Source organism: Euleptes europaea, chromosome 19 (genome assembly GCF_029931775.1).
Source record: "Euleptes europaea isolate rEulEur1 chromosome 19, rEulEur1.hap1, whole genome shotgun sequence".
Taxonomy (NCBI): Eukaryota; Metazoa; Chordata; class Lepidosauria; order Squamata; family Sphaerodactylidae; genus Euleptes; species Euleptes europaea.
In genome coordinates this window covers 32,106,801-32,123,240 of record NC_079330.1, presented here as the reverse complement: position 1 = coordinate 32,123,240, position 16,440 = coordinate 32,106,801, and the positions used below count along the sequence as shown (strand labels likewise).

At 47.0% G+C, this 16,440-nt stretch overlaps 1 protein-coding gene across 2 annotated transcripts in view; it reads right to left on the bottom strand.

Annotated features, from left to right (window-relative positions):
• GGNBP2 (gametogenetin binding protein 2) overlaps positions 1-15,872 on the bottom strand; it is a 35,043-nt gene extending 19,171 nt beyond the window's left edge. For both annotated transcript variants that reach the window (XM_056865153.1, XM_056865154.1), the window contains exons 1-4: positions 15,707-15,872; positions 5,050-5,130; positions 3,268-3,539; positions 2,328-2,426 (exon numbers count right to left, since the gene is read on the bottom strand). In XM_056865153.1, the coding sequence (XP_056721131.1) occupies positions 2,328-2,426; positions 3,268-3,539; positions 5,050-5,130; positions 15,707-15,799 (545 nt within the window). In that variant the 5' untranslated portion in view covers positions 15,800-15,872. The remainder of the gene's footprint in view (positions 1-2,327; positions 2,427-3,267; positions 3,540-5,049; positions 5,131-15,706) is intronic.
• Between the last annotated feature and the right edge of the window lie 568 nt (positions 15,873-16,440).

Genomic DNA, 16,440 nt, shown 5'->3' with positions numbered 1-16,440 from the left:
ACAGGATGACCGTGACACAGGCAGCAAAGAACCCAGCAAGATGCCAACGGAGAACAAACAATAACATGCCAATGTCACTTCTTCCTACACAAGCTTGCAAGGTTGAGTGAATAGAAACCTCACATAAAATACCAGCCCAATGGCCACAATGGCTACAAAAGTACAGGGTCTCCCCCAACATGTGCTCCAGCAAGGCCAGAACTAAGCCGCCAGAGAATATTTATCAGGGTGTACTAAAGGGAGCTCAAGCGGCTTCCTAGTGAGTCCAAGCTAGACCTGCTTGACTCCAGAGGACACCCAAGTAGGTGTCCTTTATTAATTAACAAAATTCTTGTTTTAATTCTGTACCATAAAGAACACCATTTTAGTCAAATTATTGGGAGCATCGACTCAGAAATATCCAAACAATAATCCCAATATTAAACTAAAACTATAAAAATCCAACATGGAATTAAAATAGGGGAAAGGAGGGAAGGGATGGATCTGTGGCGCATCTGCCTTCTAAAGGTAAAGGTAGTCAGTCCCCTGTGCAAGCACCGGGTCATTACTGACCCATGGGGTGACATCACATCCCGACGTTTACTAGGCAGGCTGTGGCCATTTATGCATGGGAGGTTTTGCCTTGGATTTGCCACTCTCTAGACACATTTTTCCCCATCCGAATTCTGGAAACTCAAAAATAAGTCCCCATGCAGAGTGTGCTGAGAATTAGGATGGGGAAAATGTGGATCTAAAGAGCGGCAAAACCTCCCATGCAAAAATGGTCACAGTTTATGGGGTAGTTAGCCATTGCCTTCCCCAGTCGTCTACACTTTACCCGAGTCAACCTTGAACCGGCTACCTGAAACTGACTTCCATCAGGATCGAACTCGGGTCGTGAACAGAGCTTTGACTGCAGTACTGCAGCTTGCCACTCTGCACCATGGGGCTCCTATCTGCCTTTTAAAGGGCCATTATTTTCATCGGGGTAGTAGGCCTGCCACTTTAAAGGCCGGTGCCCCAGGAACCAGCTGGAGGGTGCTCCCCAACCACTCCTGCCTCCCCAACAGGATTCCTGATTCCAATATTATCAGGAGTGGGAAGACGGGAATTGGGAATCTTATCAGGTCAGCAGTATCTGACTGCTCCCCCCTATGCACAACACAGCTGCTCCATGCCATTCTGCAAGTCAAGCCCAGGCTTCAAAGCTGGCTGCACCTCAACATGCTCTGAAGGAAGCTGACCCTATGGTTCTCAGTGGGATCACTACCAAGTAAATGTAGGAATTCCAAAGATCAGGGTCACAGTTAAATGAAGAAGAGTTGGTTTTTATATGCCGACTTTCTCTACCACTTAAGGGAGACTCAAACTGGCTTACAATCACCCTCCCTTCCCCTCCCCACAACAGACACCCTGTGAGGTAGGTGGGGCTGAGAGAGCTCTAACAGAGCTGTGACTAGCCCAAGGTCATCTAGCAGGCTTCGTGCATAGGAGTGGGGAAACAAGCCCTGTTCTCCAGATTAGACTCCACCGCTCCAAACCACCACTCTTAACCACTACACCACACTGACTCAATTGAAGGGCAAGCTGTCTGCGCTTGACCAGATTACGGTGCAGTAAGTAGTGCTGGGCAGTAACTCCTGAAAGGAGAATCAGCTAGAAAAAACAAACCTTGGCAAAGAGCAGTTCCCCAGGGCTGTTTCAGGATGGGAAAATGGCACAAGGATCAGGAGAGGATTGTGCCCCCTCCGCCTGCGACGATGATTGGAACCAGACCCCCCATGCTCCCGGGAAATCAGTTTCAACACGGAACTCTCCTGTCAAATCTATGGACAGTGTTACATATAATCCGGCCCACTAAAATTCCATCAGCCCACCCCACTGCTCTCAGAAGCAAGAAGGTTCAAGGCGGGTGGAAGCAGGCAGGCAGCAAAGGACATCACCCAAAGCCCTGCCGAGAAGATGGACAACTCAAGATGCCAGCTTTGGCTTCCCTTCCTGCACTCACACTTTGCTGAGTGAGGACACTCCTGCCCTGGATAACAGCACCCTGGGAGCGACAGTGGCTGGTACGGCTTTGATAATCATTCTGCTTTCCAAGGTACACAACAGGCAGAGTCCGTTCATAGGAACAGGGTTGGGGGTTATATTCTGAAGTCCCTAAAGCAGCATTTCACCTGGGCTTGGAACCTCTCTTTCACCCTCTGTTCTCCAGCCCTACTTTCCAACAACAAGCAAATTAAGCTGCAGGAAGATCCAACATACACTGAAGAATTGCTTTCAATACTTGATGCATTTAAAAAAATACCACCACCAAAGAACAGGGCTACTTCGCTCAGCAAACTTACCCCAAGGGTTTGGGCTTGTGTGTGTCCAGGGAGTGCAACTGACATCTCTTGTTCTTCTTGCTTTTTGGAATTGCATCTATCATTTCATTTAATTTGGACCTTTAATAAAAAAAGAATTGCAGAAGATGGTTCAAATTACTGCTCATAAGACTTTTTTTGGGGGGGGGGAAGGTTGTGTGGCAAAAGGAGACATCAGTCAGGTGTCTGTACACATTTAACACTTCTTTCTCCCCCACCCCCCGCCAACCCCGGTATCTTTTCTTGAATAGTCTAATTTTTCCTTACTGAAAAGACAGCTGTAAAGTTACTGGAGAATGCCTCTGTTAGGCCAACAAAGTGAAACTCTATATCAGAATTCTAGAATTACATTTTGGCATGTTTCTCCAAGTAAAGTTTCAACCTACCAGGCATGAGAACTGCCTTCAATACATATGGCCAAGCACAAATCCTCAGGACTGTCCACGAGAAACAGGAGAGGAGGCACACTGACTTCCTCCCCAGCAGAGGAGATGGCACATGCCACAGCAGGAAAAGGCACACTGGACTTGTCTGATTTCAACAAGGGTAAGATCTAAATTTCAACCTGTGTGAGACCACACCCAAGAGCCATGCTGGCAGGCACAGCTTCACTCACACCCACCCTCTCCTCTTCTCAAAAATCCTTGCCAACCTGCAGAACTTGTGACTCACCAGATGAACGGAGCTTACCAGCTATGCATGATGGCACAACAGCGACTCAGTGAGTCTCCTGGATTTTGGGGCATTTCCAGGAATAGGTTATTAAGCCCCTTGGCAGCCACCAGGATACAACTGGTGGGCTTAACCCAGATTGGCGAGTAACAGATCAGGCAAGGAGACAAGCAGTTCTGGACTGCAGATTAGGCACAGCCCTCTCACTTTTCCACTTTTCCACTTTCCAACACCGCTCTGCCAAGCTTACCCATGCACATAGAAAAGTGTATAAAGCTTCTTTGCGTCCATCATACAGCTGCGGGTGACAGAGAGGACTCCCTTCGGCCCGACCGTGAGGGGCTCAAGGGCTGGATTCCCCGACTCCACCAGCTGAGAGAACAGGCGCTCCACGCTACGGCGACAGCCAACACATGGGACAAGCTGAGAAAGTGCACTCAAGACTTCACGCGACGTCACCATCATGGCAAGGTTCATGTCCTGCTGCTTGAGCAGGCTGTGCTGCTTCAGCATGCTGTGCCGCTGGAGAGAAAGGGGGAGGGGGATTCGGTCAAGGGATCTCTAAACAGAGTGACTGAATACACAGCCCTGTACACTGAACCACGAAAGAGCTCAAAACGGAAACTGCTACCTGGGCTTCTTAAGGGGCACCCTTCACAAGGCTCCCCAAGACAAGAGCAAATAAAACTGTCCTTGGACCACAACATTAGATGTGTGCTATTAGAGGCCCAGAATGCTCCAAAGGAAAGGAAAAAGTACCCACAGAGGGGCTGGGTTTGAGCAGCACAGCACTGACCCCCCCCCTTCCCTGGTTACTTATGGCATTCACTAGCTCATGGAGTCCACTACCACAAGTTAAAATGTGGTGTTTCTTACATGCTTATAGTGGCAACTTTTTAGTAAAAGGATGGACAAATCCACAGAGGAAGCATCTATCTAGCAGCTGCGAGCCAGCCACAAGAGGAAAATTCAGCATCTGTTTCTGGAGGGAGGCATGGACTCTGACTGAGGGGCTAAAAGCAAACAACAGATGAAGGTTGTGGATTTTAAAATGCCCCACTCGTCCTCATCTACACCTACTTTGCAGGCTGGGCTTGGCCATGTTGGCCTGTACTTCCGTAAATGCTGGATTACTGCAATGTGATCTACACGGAGGCTTCCCTTAAAGAATGCTCAAGCGCTTCAAGTGGTCTAAAATGCAGCAGCCTGGCTTTCAGCATCTGCACTGGCTTCCCATTTGCTTCCAAACTTAATTTAAGGCACTGCCTGTGACCTAAAAAGTCCTTCATAGCCTTGGACCACCTATCTCAAGGACCTTTTGTCCCACTATACATCCTCAGTTATGTCCTCCTTACTGTCCCAGCCGATATGGATGTAGACATGGTGATGGCCCTTTCTGGGGGTTTTTTACGGCAGCCCCTGCAGGCATGGAATGGACTAGCACTAGATACGTAGTGCACCATTCGTGGCCATTTTTAGAAAACATTCCTCCATTACAAAAATCTTTCTTTTAACTGACAGGTAAAATTTCAGGGGTTTCTGCTGGTTTTTTGTTTTTGTTTTACTTTACAGGTTTTGATTTCTGTGGTTTTTAAGCTGATTTTATAGGTACGTCACCATGAAAGGTGACTTTATACATACTTTGATTTTAAAAACTGTCCTGATTGGATAGGCCACTTATTAGATCCAATAACACAACTGAAGAGCATTTCATCCTGGTTGCTCTTTGGCAGCAGCTGTCTGAACCAGATATCCCTGTGTTAAAAAAAAAAAAACTCTCTCTTGTCATTTGGTGTCTATTGATCCTGGCTTTTTTTCTTACCTGCTGATGTTTCTACAGCCTGTGTTTACATGCCTGATTGGTTTATGCTGCTGAGTTAACATATATATTGGGATAGTTTGATTGCCACATTTTATTGAGTCAAATAAATGGTTGTATTATACATCTTTCATTATATAGATTTTCCTTTGGTTGCCTCTGCAAGAGTTATCTGGAGGGGCAAGGTATAAAATAGCATAAATGCATACACACCTGAATGAACTGTTTTAGTTGTGCTCCATTATTCTGATGTCCATCAAGATTTAGCACATTATCAGGAAACTCCATCACCATCTGCACAAGGACAGAAAAGCCAGGCTTTCAACCAAAACAGAAACCACAGACAGATGTTAAACCCACGTACCTGACCTCTGAGCCTCGCTAGCAAAAAGTCAGCATTCTTCCACGTACAATGCACACAAGCCCCTCCATGCTGCCTGCCATCCCCCAGGCTGGGACCCACAAGAGTCACAGAACCGGATAGTCTCAAGCGCCATTCAACCTAAAGAACTGCCAAACAAGACCACAGCAGTCACATGCAACTAAGGGGACTCCGCGGGAGGCCAAAGCACCAGCTTGCTTCACTGAACGGTGCAACTAGGATTGCACTACAGCCTTTGTGTATGTTCTGTGGACACTTTGGAAGCTACAGCACAACACAGGTTCACAGTCATGGGGCAGTACAACTTCCTCAAAGAACGGCATCCCAATCTTGACATTCAGCATCAGTTAAAAAAAAAAAAAGAGTCAAGAACTTGTTTAGTAGCCAAACATTACTTAAAAAAAAAAAAAGAACTCCTACCATCCCCAGCTGAGGCCTCGCTTACTGCAACTTGAACTCAAATGCTCCCTCTTCCTGCGCCTTGGGCTGAATAATATCTGGACTGCACATCTGCCCCTCCCCTTTTGGCAGGCAGCTTAAAGCCCAGGCCTGGCCAGAGGAGTGAGCCAGAGGGCTCTAAGCCCATGGCCTGCAGCCTGCGATGAGCCCTGCCAGAAGAACAAGCACCAGCCCAGGACATCCCTGGGGTAACTTTGTACTGGGGGCCTACTGGGTCGTGATTTTTTGTTAAATGTAGGTTGTTTGTATGTGTTGCTGCTTCGGGTTCCCCCCAGTGTGGAAGAAAAGCAGGATGAAAATGTTTAGATAAGTATTTAAATTTCAGTTTGTGCCTTCCCCAAATGCCTAAAACCACCACCATATCCCCCTCCCTTGTTAACAAGGAACTCCCTTCACATAAGCCATTTCTCCTCCCACAAACATCACTCCAGGACCCCCCTGCCAGCGAACGCCCACTTCAGAAATTTGAGTGTGGCTAGGGGATTCAATCCAATGGCTCTTCTTCCCTGCCAACACCATTTTACTCCAACACCCCCACCCCCCTTCAATTAGTTCAAGCTGTAGAGGAACACAAACTAGGCAAGCCCACACAACGAGCTTTGTAGCCAATGTGAGGATTTGAACCTGGACTTCCCAGATCCCAACCCAACACTCTAACCACTACACCACACTGACCCACGTTTAAAGTCACAGGTTTGCTACTGTCATGTATAGGCTAGGCTTAAGGACAAGGCAAAATGTATTCCACAGAGCCCAGTCTTCCCTACCTCCAAATGTCATGAATCAATGAAGAAAAATGTTTAATTCTGAAGCAACACAGACCAGGCATGACAATAAGCCTGCGCAGGACTTCCCTGGACCCTGGTTAAGTGTACCCCACCAGGTTTGGGCTTCCCCTGGAAAGCAGCAACACCTGCATGTGATTCGTTATGTATTACGTATGTGAGGGTGATCTGGCTGCGACATCTGTCACCCCATTGATTGCCAGAGTTGATTCGGATGATCTGGCTGGCGGGTGTCCCCTTCCTCCCGCACCGCGTGCGTCACTCCCGAAGCTGCACGCTCGGTGGAAGAGGACAACCATCCCAGATAGAAGGAGCATGCCATTCTTCAGTCAAGGGTATTATGTATTACATGAGCTTAGGACTGCCAGGTCCCTCCTGGCAACTGGTGGGAGCTTTTGGGAGGTGGGTACGGGGGGGGATCTGTGGCTCTCCATGATGACATCACTTCCGGCGCAATGTGGAAGCACCAGAATTGCACTGGGGGGATGCTCTAGCACTTGCCCAAAAACTTTCCATAGAGTTTTGGGGGAAGTGCTAGAGTGTCTCCATGGTGCGATGCCAATGCTTCCACATAGCGCCGGAAGTTACGTCATCGCGCAGGGACACAGATCACCAGCAGACATTTACACAGTCACAGGACTTGCTAGGCATGCAGGAAAACATGGCTTTCTAAATTAACAAGAAAACAAATTATTAAAACAGCCTGATGATGACTAAAGATGCTCCAGACAGGACAGTTTTGAGAGAGCTAAAAGACAATCATACTAGGAAAAGTTGAAGGCTGCAGGAAAAGAGGAATACCCAACTTGGGATGGGCTGACTCAATCAAGGAAGCCACAGCCCTCGGTTTACAAGACGTGAGCAAAGTTGTTAGTGATAGGACGGTTTGGAGGACATTAATCCACTGGGTCGCCACAAGTCGGAAGCAACTTGACTTAACACACCCAAGTCAGTTCAGGAGAAAAGCAGGGAAGAGAAGGAAAGGGGGGAGGGAATCAGCCTGCCTAACTCTCAAGAGCTCCCAGAATGCTTGAGGAGGGAGATTTCCAAAGTGTGCCTCCTCTCTCCTGCAAATCCTCACAGGCCCTTGGTCTGTGCTGAAGTAAAAGCGATCAACATTTGCCTGGTTTCCAATTTTAAGGTATTCTAGCACCTTTTACACCCCTTCCAGCATCTCTTTGCAAAGCTCGGGCAGCTGCTAAGCCAGATGGCCTTGATACTACTGGTGTCCGTAGTGCAATTTTCAAAGCAGGCCACAGCATCCCTGTAACAGGCAAGGGAAAGCGATCCCACAGCTTAATTACAGTGCAGAAATTACAGAGCGGCGGTCACACAAGAGTGACAGCATAATGACTTGAGGGGGAAAAGTCAACTCTCTCCAAGTGCCAATTTAGGAGAATATTAATTAAACAAGCAACTCCAAGGTATCATGCCTTCTATTCTTGTCACTGCAGACCACAAACGGTTCAGAGACAGGCCAGCCCCACAGACAACTCTAACTGGCGCAGTGCTTTGTGACATTTTATTCAGTTTCTGCTTTGTACATACCAAAGGCTAACTGGCCTGGGTATGAAGCAGAAAGCCTGGCTCTCCGAGATTCACCAGTTTCTAGATTTCACAGTTGTGGAGAAAGTACAACTGTACATTGGGAGAGTCTGGATAAATCTGGGAGAGATCCAGTGGGCTGGTCGTTAAACAATGTCTTAAAAGTCTAGTTGAAGTTTCCCAAATTACAATACTGACTCCTATTGCCAAGCATCCTCTTTTTAAAAAATGGTTTCCGGTTTATCCAAGGCATGCAATTTATTCCAAATATTAGTTTCTGGGACAAATTTACAGTTTTGTGGTACAATGTGCAGCCTTGCCAATAGCTCTAAAGGTCAGCTAAGTAGTACAAACTCCACGAAGCAAACCCAAACAATATTTTAAACATGATACACACAAGAGCACCCTTGGCATGTCAGTCTGCCTACACATTAGAGCAGGGGTCCCCAATGTTGTGCCCATGGGCACTATTGTGCCCGCTGACACCTTCCGTGGCACCGGGGAAGGGTTTTTAGAAAGTGGGCGGAGCCTGGTGGGGCTTTCGCGGTGCAGATTTTTAAAAATGTTGCTTTGGCAGCAGCTGCCACCACAGCTCAAGGATCTACACTGTTACTGAAGTTACGCTGTGGCAATCATTTTGCGGTTGGCTCAGTCTCCTGCAGCAGCCATTTTGTGGCAGCCATTTTGTGGCCACGCCCACAGCGTCAGGTCAGAATTGCAAATGTGTCCACAGGCTGCATCTGAGATTTTGGCAGACTGCAATGCTGAGAGAATCTATGCTTCCTTTTTCAGCTGTTAACACCACACTTTGACAAATATTTTAGGGGTGCAAAGACTTGACAAAACAGCCAGGCACTCAGGACAGGAGGGGGATAAAGCAGGCATTTTTAGCCACTTTGCTGAGAAGCATCACCAAAGCGGCTTGCAAACACACCCATTAGTCCTTGGCGTTTTTTAGAAGCATTCCTGAGTTAACCATTTGTGGCACCCAGGAAGCTCAGACTCCTTCGCCAGCTCCCAATGCATGCTTTGTCAGACAGACAGCATTTGCCATAAGCCACGGTGATTAGGCAAGTGCCTAATTACAAGCTAGTAATCAAGTGTTACCATGCATGATCTTTTTTTTTTAACAAGGGTCTCAAAATGGCACGGGTGCAGATAGGTGGAGTGTGTGACAGAAATCTTAAAACTTGGTAAGGCTCAGGAATGCCACCTAGAGCTTCTGGGACACCAGATTACATGAAGGAAAAAAGAGGGGAATGAAACCCAACCTAGAAAACAGAAGCTGGGTACCCAAGGTTGGGTGGGATAAATAAAATATATAGATAATGAAAGGATAATTTATTTAAGGCGCTATGTCAAGATAAAATTATTTTAAATAATATCAACCTTAGGAAATGCCACTATGCTGTTTTAATGTTTTTTAGATAATTTTTATCTTGACAGCGCCTTAAATAAATTATATTTTCATTATCTACATATAATTTTTATCCCACCCAACCTTGGGTCCCCAGACCCTAGATTACATTACAATAAAGGTATTCAGTTCCATTCCACACTGGACCACCCCGGCAGACATCATCTCTTTTGGACAAAGGATGACCCGTTTAGACCAGACCAACTATATGTCATGGAAGTTCAGAGCCATTACCAGGTGCTTGATGGAGGTGGGACTAGATCGAACATGGCTCTGATTGGTAAAAGTAGCCGCTGACATCAGAGGTGGGCATTTGTGTGGGATTGGAGAAATCCGTTTGTCAGTCTTAGAAAGGAGGCTGGCTGAGGTCCAACTCCATTTAGGATAAATGTCTGGACATTTGGGATTGTCCCTTGTCTTCAGTTTTCAGTCTTCAGCAGAAACTCAGTCTAAAGGAGGTTGGGCAGGGGTTAAGGACTCCTTCAACTTCTTGTTACCACATGAACTCTGCACATGCTCTGTATCATTGTTGTTGCTGTGTCTTTTCCATTATTTGTTTTGCTTTTTCCACCCCTTTTTTTCAATCCAACCACCCTTTCCTCCCCCTCCCCCTTTTACAATATTCTTTTTCATAAAGCTTTTTTTTGGCTTCACTTGGTGCAATCTATTTCATCTATTTCACTGGGATATTTCTCCGAATCTCTTCCCCATGTGCTAGACTGAATGGATGCTACCAGGCTGGCTCTAAGTTATTTCGTTATTGCTCTAGTACTGCACTGGAAGAGTGCCTTCTCAATGGGTCAGTCTAGAGGTTCTCAGGAGGTCCTGAGTGGTGGCGGCAGGTTACCAGGGTACTTTCCAGGCAACCCTTGGTATGAGGGAGTTTCCCAGCAAGGAAAGGCACCCTTTTCCCCTTCCCGCTGTAACAGGGGGTGCTTATCACTGATGTCACAAACAGCATCCAGCCAGTGCCCACAACACTCACACAGCTATGACCTACAAGGCACACAAAAGGAATGCATTATCTGGGGAAATCTTGCATTTTGTACTTTGGTACAAAGTGTTGCAGCCGGAGGAACAAAATCGTTAGATATCTCCATAACAGAAACACAGCCCTGCGTAGACTGCCCAAGTAACAAATGCACAATTACTGGGGGAGTGACTGAATGTGCGGCAAGGCCCATCCAAACTTATGAGCTTCATTTAGGAAGCAGCTACCATATACCCTATGTCTTTACAAAGAAGAACTCGCTCCCACAGAAGGAGACTGGTGCTTCCTCATCCAGCCTGGCCTCAAGGCTCACTTTTACTATGAAAAGCCCGTTTCCTGCAGCCTGAGCATGAAGTGACCCTCACAAGGAGGAAGGTGGCCCAACAGCCACTGGCTTGCGTCCAGCATCCTAACCAATTTCAGGATCTCTGTTGGGATCAGTCATGATAAAGATGGTGAGGGGTGTGGAGACCAAGTCCTATGAGGAAAGGTTGAAGGACCTGGGTATGTTTAGCCTGGAGAGGAGAAGACTGAGAAGTGATATGATAACCATTTTCAGTATAGAGGATGGTACCGAGTTGCTTTCTGTTGCCCCAGATGGTTGGACCAGAACCAACAGGTTGAAATTAAATCAAAAGAGTTTCCGTCTAGACATTAGGAAGAATTTTCTAACAGAGCGGTTCCTCAGTGGAACAGGCTTCCTCGGAAGGTGGTGAGCTCTCTTTCCCTGGAGGTTTTTTAAGAAGAGGCTAAGTGGCCATCTGTCAGCAATGTTGATTTTATGACCTTCGGCAGATCATGAGAGGGAGGGCATCTTGGCCATCTTCTGGGCATGGAGTAGGGGTCACTGGGGGTGTGAGGGAGAGGTAGTTGCGAATTTCCTGCATTGTGCAGGGGGTTGGACTAGATGACCCTGGTGGTCCCTTCCAACTCTATGATTCTATTCTATGATAACCAAACAAAAGGCTGGCCAGAAACTCCATTCAGCAAGGATACTCTTTCTGTAAGCATGCCTCAAATGAGAATCTACTTACCACACTGGTGTGAGGTAACTGCTATGATAGTGGACTAAGGCTGAGAGACTTAGGCAAAAATCCCCACTCATCCATGATGCTCTTGGGCTAATCCCTCTCGCCTAGCCTACCTCACAGGGTTGGTTTGAGAACAAAACGAAGGGAAGGTGGAAGACGCGTATAAGCTAGCCTGAGTTTTTTGGAGGAAGGACAAGATAAAAACACCAACAGGTTGTTCATGGAGCACCACGTCTTTGCTTCCTCTTAGAGATCTCAGAATGCCCATTTAAAGGGTGAGAGGGAATGGACACACAGTGGCTTACATGGACATCTAGTTATCGAACTGAAGGTGTAAGCCATCCTAAAGAAAAGCACATTGTAGGTCTGTATTTCATAAGCAACCATTTTGCCACTGTGGCTTTAGAGTGAATTTACAGCCGAATCACAATTTTTTTTGAGAATTAAGGGATTCTCTTTCCTTTCTCCCTTTTGCCATTTGTACATTTGAGCATATTTTGTTAGTTCACACACACTTGCATGGTCAGACCACAGGGCTGGAAAGAGTAGCTTAACCACCCGCCACAGCCCTTGACCTCTTTCTCTGGAAGTCTCCTTCTTTCATTATCTACAGAGATCCATGCCTACTGATTGTGCCCTCTGTGCCAAATCGTCTTCCCTGTCAGCTCAGGAGGGCACATTTCCCTATAGCAGTGAGTGGTGTGGCTCCTTCAGAAGGCGCCTAGAAGGATGATAATGACTTGGATCCCAAAGAGCAAAGGAGTGATCTTTGGCCTCATCCAACATGCTTGAGCTGTAGAACACAAAGGCCCCTTCTCTTTGTAAAGGGTCATCTGCTGTCTGGTACACAGATGACTGAATTGGAAGGCAAAAGGCTGCTTAGCTGGAGGTGGCACCATGATAAATGGGCAAAGTCCTGGCACCTTGCGAGACCACTACCACATGATGCAATCAGAGTCCAGGCTATGCCTTTGGACAAAGCCACCACCCATACTAGGTGGCACAGCCTCGGCACAGAGTTGGGTATACTGTGCCACCCTCGCTCGGCCTAGCTGCTGAATTCCTTGACCGCCACCCACCCCCCATCTCATAGTTCAGATTCATTTCACATTTGGAGAAGACACAGGAACTTCTCTTCCGAGTTTTGTCTCACTTTTAAAATTTCAATGCATACAGATCCCAACATGAAGGGAAGTCTTAACTGGGTCCCACAACCTCTGCCACTAAGTGCCTCCAACAGAGCAACCTCCTTCCGAAAGCAGTGGGAAGCCAGTTGCAAACCCCTCCTCAGCTGGACCATCACAGTTGCTATATCTGAGAAATGGGCTCAATCTCACAAGGTTAGACAATCAAAACTGTTAAACACTATGTAGAATAAAAGTTATTTATTAGTGGTGGTAACTGAAAAACAAAAACTGCCATTGAAAGGGGACAGGATATTCCCCTGGCTTGGCATGCTGACCTCTCTCCTTCCCAATATGTAACAGCCATTATGCTGGTCAGCGGTGCAGCATACGAACAGCTTCTAGGAGACTCGACAAGGAAGCTTTTGTGAACAAGGTAGGTCGGGTTCTTCCTCCCTGCCCCACCCCATACAGCTGGCATGCCACAAACCAACAACACAGGTATGCATAGGCAAGTGGGTTGGCAAACTTTGATTGTGATTTGCAAGACTGCCTTAAAACTGACGCTGTTCAAGTAAAGGCAGCTGCAGGGAAGAAGTTCCATGTGGGAGAAGGCACAGGCTCAAGTCATCTTTCAGCAGTGCCACAAAACAAGAGGAAAAGCATTTCTGTGAGGTTCCCTGTAGGAACCGCGTCATTAATAAAACAGTCCTGCGTTCTGAGAGCACAAGTTTTAAACCCAAGATTTACCGTATACTAGTCGATGACTAAGACAGTGGACTCTTACTCTGCATCTCATAGGAAGCTGAGATATTTGGCTACAATGCATAAGATGCTTTTCCTTCATACACACAAGCCAAGAGCTGGAGTACCCATTTAGCAGCACAAAATACAGACAAGTGGAATTTTTATTTTGCAGCTGAAATCAAATAAGCCTGCGAAAGGTTCTGTACCACAACTAACTGCAGGGTCTCCAAATCCAGCAGCTGCAACTACTAACCGGGTAAAAACAACTCCAGTGTTTCTGCTCCGGTTTTAATAGAGGACAAAATTCAGACACCTCAGAATTATTTGTTCAGCATGTCAAGGGAAACATCCTACTAGGTGCATCTTTTTTTTTTTTAAGTCAGACTTCATTAACCCATTAGACAGCCGGCATGGTGTAGTGGTTAAAGAGTCAGACTAGGATCTAGGAGACCCAGGTTCAAATCCCCACTCTGCCACAGAAGCTCACTGGATGACCTTGGGCCAGTCACACACACTCAGCCTAACCTACCTTACAGGTTTGTTGTGAGGATAAAACAGAGGAGAGGAGAACAATGTAAGCCTCTTTGAGTTCCCATTAGGGAGGAAGATGGGATATAAAATAATAAATAAGCTGCATAGTGCAGAGGATCTTGGAACAGAACCGAAACCTGGGTTCAAGTCCCAAGTCAGCCACGATGCTCACTGGGCGACATTGGGCCAATCACTCTGTCAATTATTCTAACCTATTTCACAGGATTGTTGAAGAGGACAAAATGGGAGGGGCAGACAGGGGTAAAGAACCATATATGCCACCTTTAGTCCCCTGGGAAGAATAGCAGGATAAACACATACATCTATAAGGAGGGGAGGGGCCGTGGCTCAGTAGTAGAACATCTGCTTTGCAGGCAGAAGGTCCCAGGTTCAATCCCTGGCATCTCCAGTTAAAGGGATTAGGCAAGTAGGTGACGTGGAAGACCTCTGTTTGAGACCCTGGAGAGCTGCTGCCGGTCTGAGTACACAATACTGACTTTGATGGACAGAGGGTCTGATTCCGTATAAGGCAGCTTCATGTGTTCATACAACATATATCTAATCTTATCCCTTGTATTAAAACTGAGGCATCCACAATCTTGAACAAGCAACTCTTTCTACAGCAGGATCTAAAACAGGGTAGCACCAACATGTTCCAGAATGCAGGTCAGCTCAGAAGCAGAGAGAAGGGGTGTGCCCTTAAACCAGCACCAAAGCTCCCTAACAGAAGTGGAATTTCTCAGACACCAAAAGCATGAGGGGGAGGGGCTTGGAAAAAGCTGAGCCCAAGCACCCCACAGCAGTACAAAGACGGCCCAGCACTAGGGCACCACCCAGTTCACCAGCCCCTTCCTCCATTAGCCTGACCCCCGATAGTCTCACCTCCAAACAAAGCTCAAAGAAAACAATGACAGGGCACCAAGCAAGGGCTCGTCATGAAGCAAGCCCAAAGCTTCAAGGACACAGGTAAGCAGAAGCACCGCTACTGGTCATTCTGTGTGCTGTTCTAGCTGCCCTAACTGGTGTGGTGGGGGGGAGATGTAATAAAGAAGGGTCAGGGAAATAGTGAAGCACAAGCGGGGGTGGGGGAAAATCTGGGTACTGGGGAAAAAATCTGTGTCGATGCTTAAAGGTCAGAAAATTAGAACTAGACTTCCTTACAGAGGGAGGGTTCCAGGTATCCCTTACACCCCTCTCCTAGGAATTATTGAAACACACGTTAGGAAATGTAACTGGGCCACCAAGCTATTGCACATTGAAGAATGCATAAAGCAGAAATTGTGCAAAAAAGTTTCAACAGGCTTGAAAACTCCTCTAAAAAAATGGCCTCTTTCTCCCTCCCCACCCACCCCCCCGTCAAAACTCAAAACCACACAGCTACCCAATATCACTGGAAGGAGCACAGGAACAGCAAACCAAGTGCTGAGAGTTCATGAACCAACTTGGGACTGAGGCAACCAACCGAAAGATACAACTAACACCGTCACTGAAAATAGAAATCTTTGCATTGCATGCAGAGGGAAGAGCACAAAACGCCTAGTCCTTCTTACAGACACACAGGTTCCAAAATGGCTACGACTATCTCCCGGTTAGGCCTTCTTTTTTTGTCACTGTTGCTGATTAGAGACGCAGTAAAGAAACAAGCACATTACGTGCATTTAATGCAACACCCCGTACCAAAGCTCACCAATTACTGCAACTGGGAGAAGTCTAAGGCGGAGCTTGAGGCTTTTCTAAAGGCCAGGGAGGGCGGTAGAAGGGGGGGGGGCTCGCTTCAGAATTGCAACACACCACCTCAGTGTGTTGCAAGCACAAGGTGCACCAGGCACATAGTTAAACTTGCAAAGCAGCAGCTCACCGTCAGGGTGTCATCGATGTAAAGGGGAATCTGCCGCTTCTCAAAGAGGAATTCTTCTTCTCCGTCTCTGCAAACTGCTACCAGCCGCGCCATCTCTGCTGCTGCCGCTCCACTCGCTTCTTCCTCCCAGCTTTCAGCCTGAAAACAGCCAAACCCCAGGGCAAGTAAATACACGCTGTGGTTCCAGTAACGCACTTTCACCAGAAGGGGAATGGAGCCTGCCTTACTGCACTAAACGATTCGACACAGAGAGAGGGGGAAGGAATCCTCTGGTGCTTGCACGCTCTGGAGGAGGAGGAGGAGTTCCATCTGCACTGAGCCATTTCTGGAGTTACCTTATTAGAAAGGTAAATGCATTCTACCGTTTAAACTACAGAACTGACATTGAGCAGCTTTGGACAAATCAGGAGGAAACAGATGGGGCTAGGTCCAACAGAGACCAGAAAAAAATTATTTGCATAAGAGGAGAGGGGGCATAAGGATGCTCAGTTGTCGGCAGAGCATTCCAAAGGCTAGCATCAAAGGCCACAGCTGTCCCTTGTTTTAACAACTTTGCTTCCTTCCACCAACATCCTAGCACAGCAAAACCTAAGATATTTTTTCCAGAACATCCCAGCACCATAACACACCGTGGGGGAGACATTACTGGCCAGAAAACTCCACACATAGGAATGTAGCACCAGCCGCTGGAAAATAAATCCTGCGGAGCTTTTAATATTCTTTCCCATTGGCAG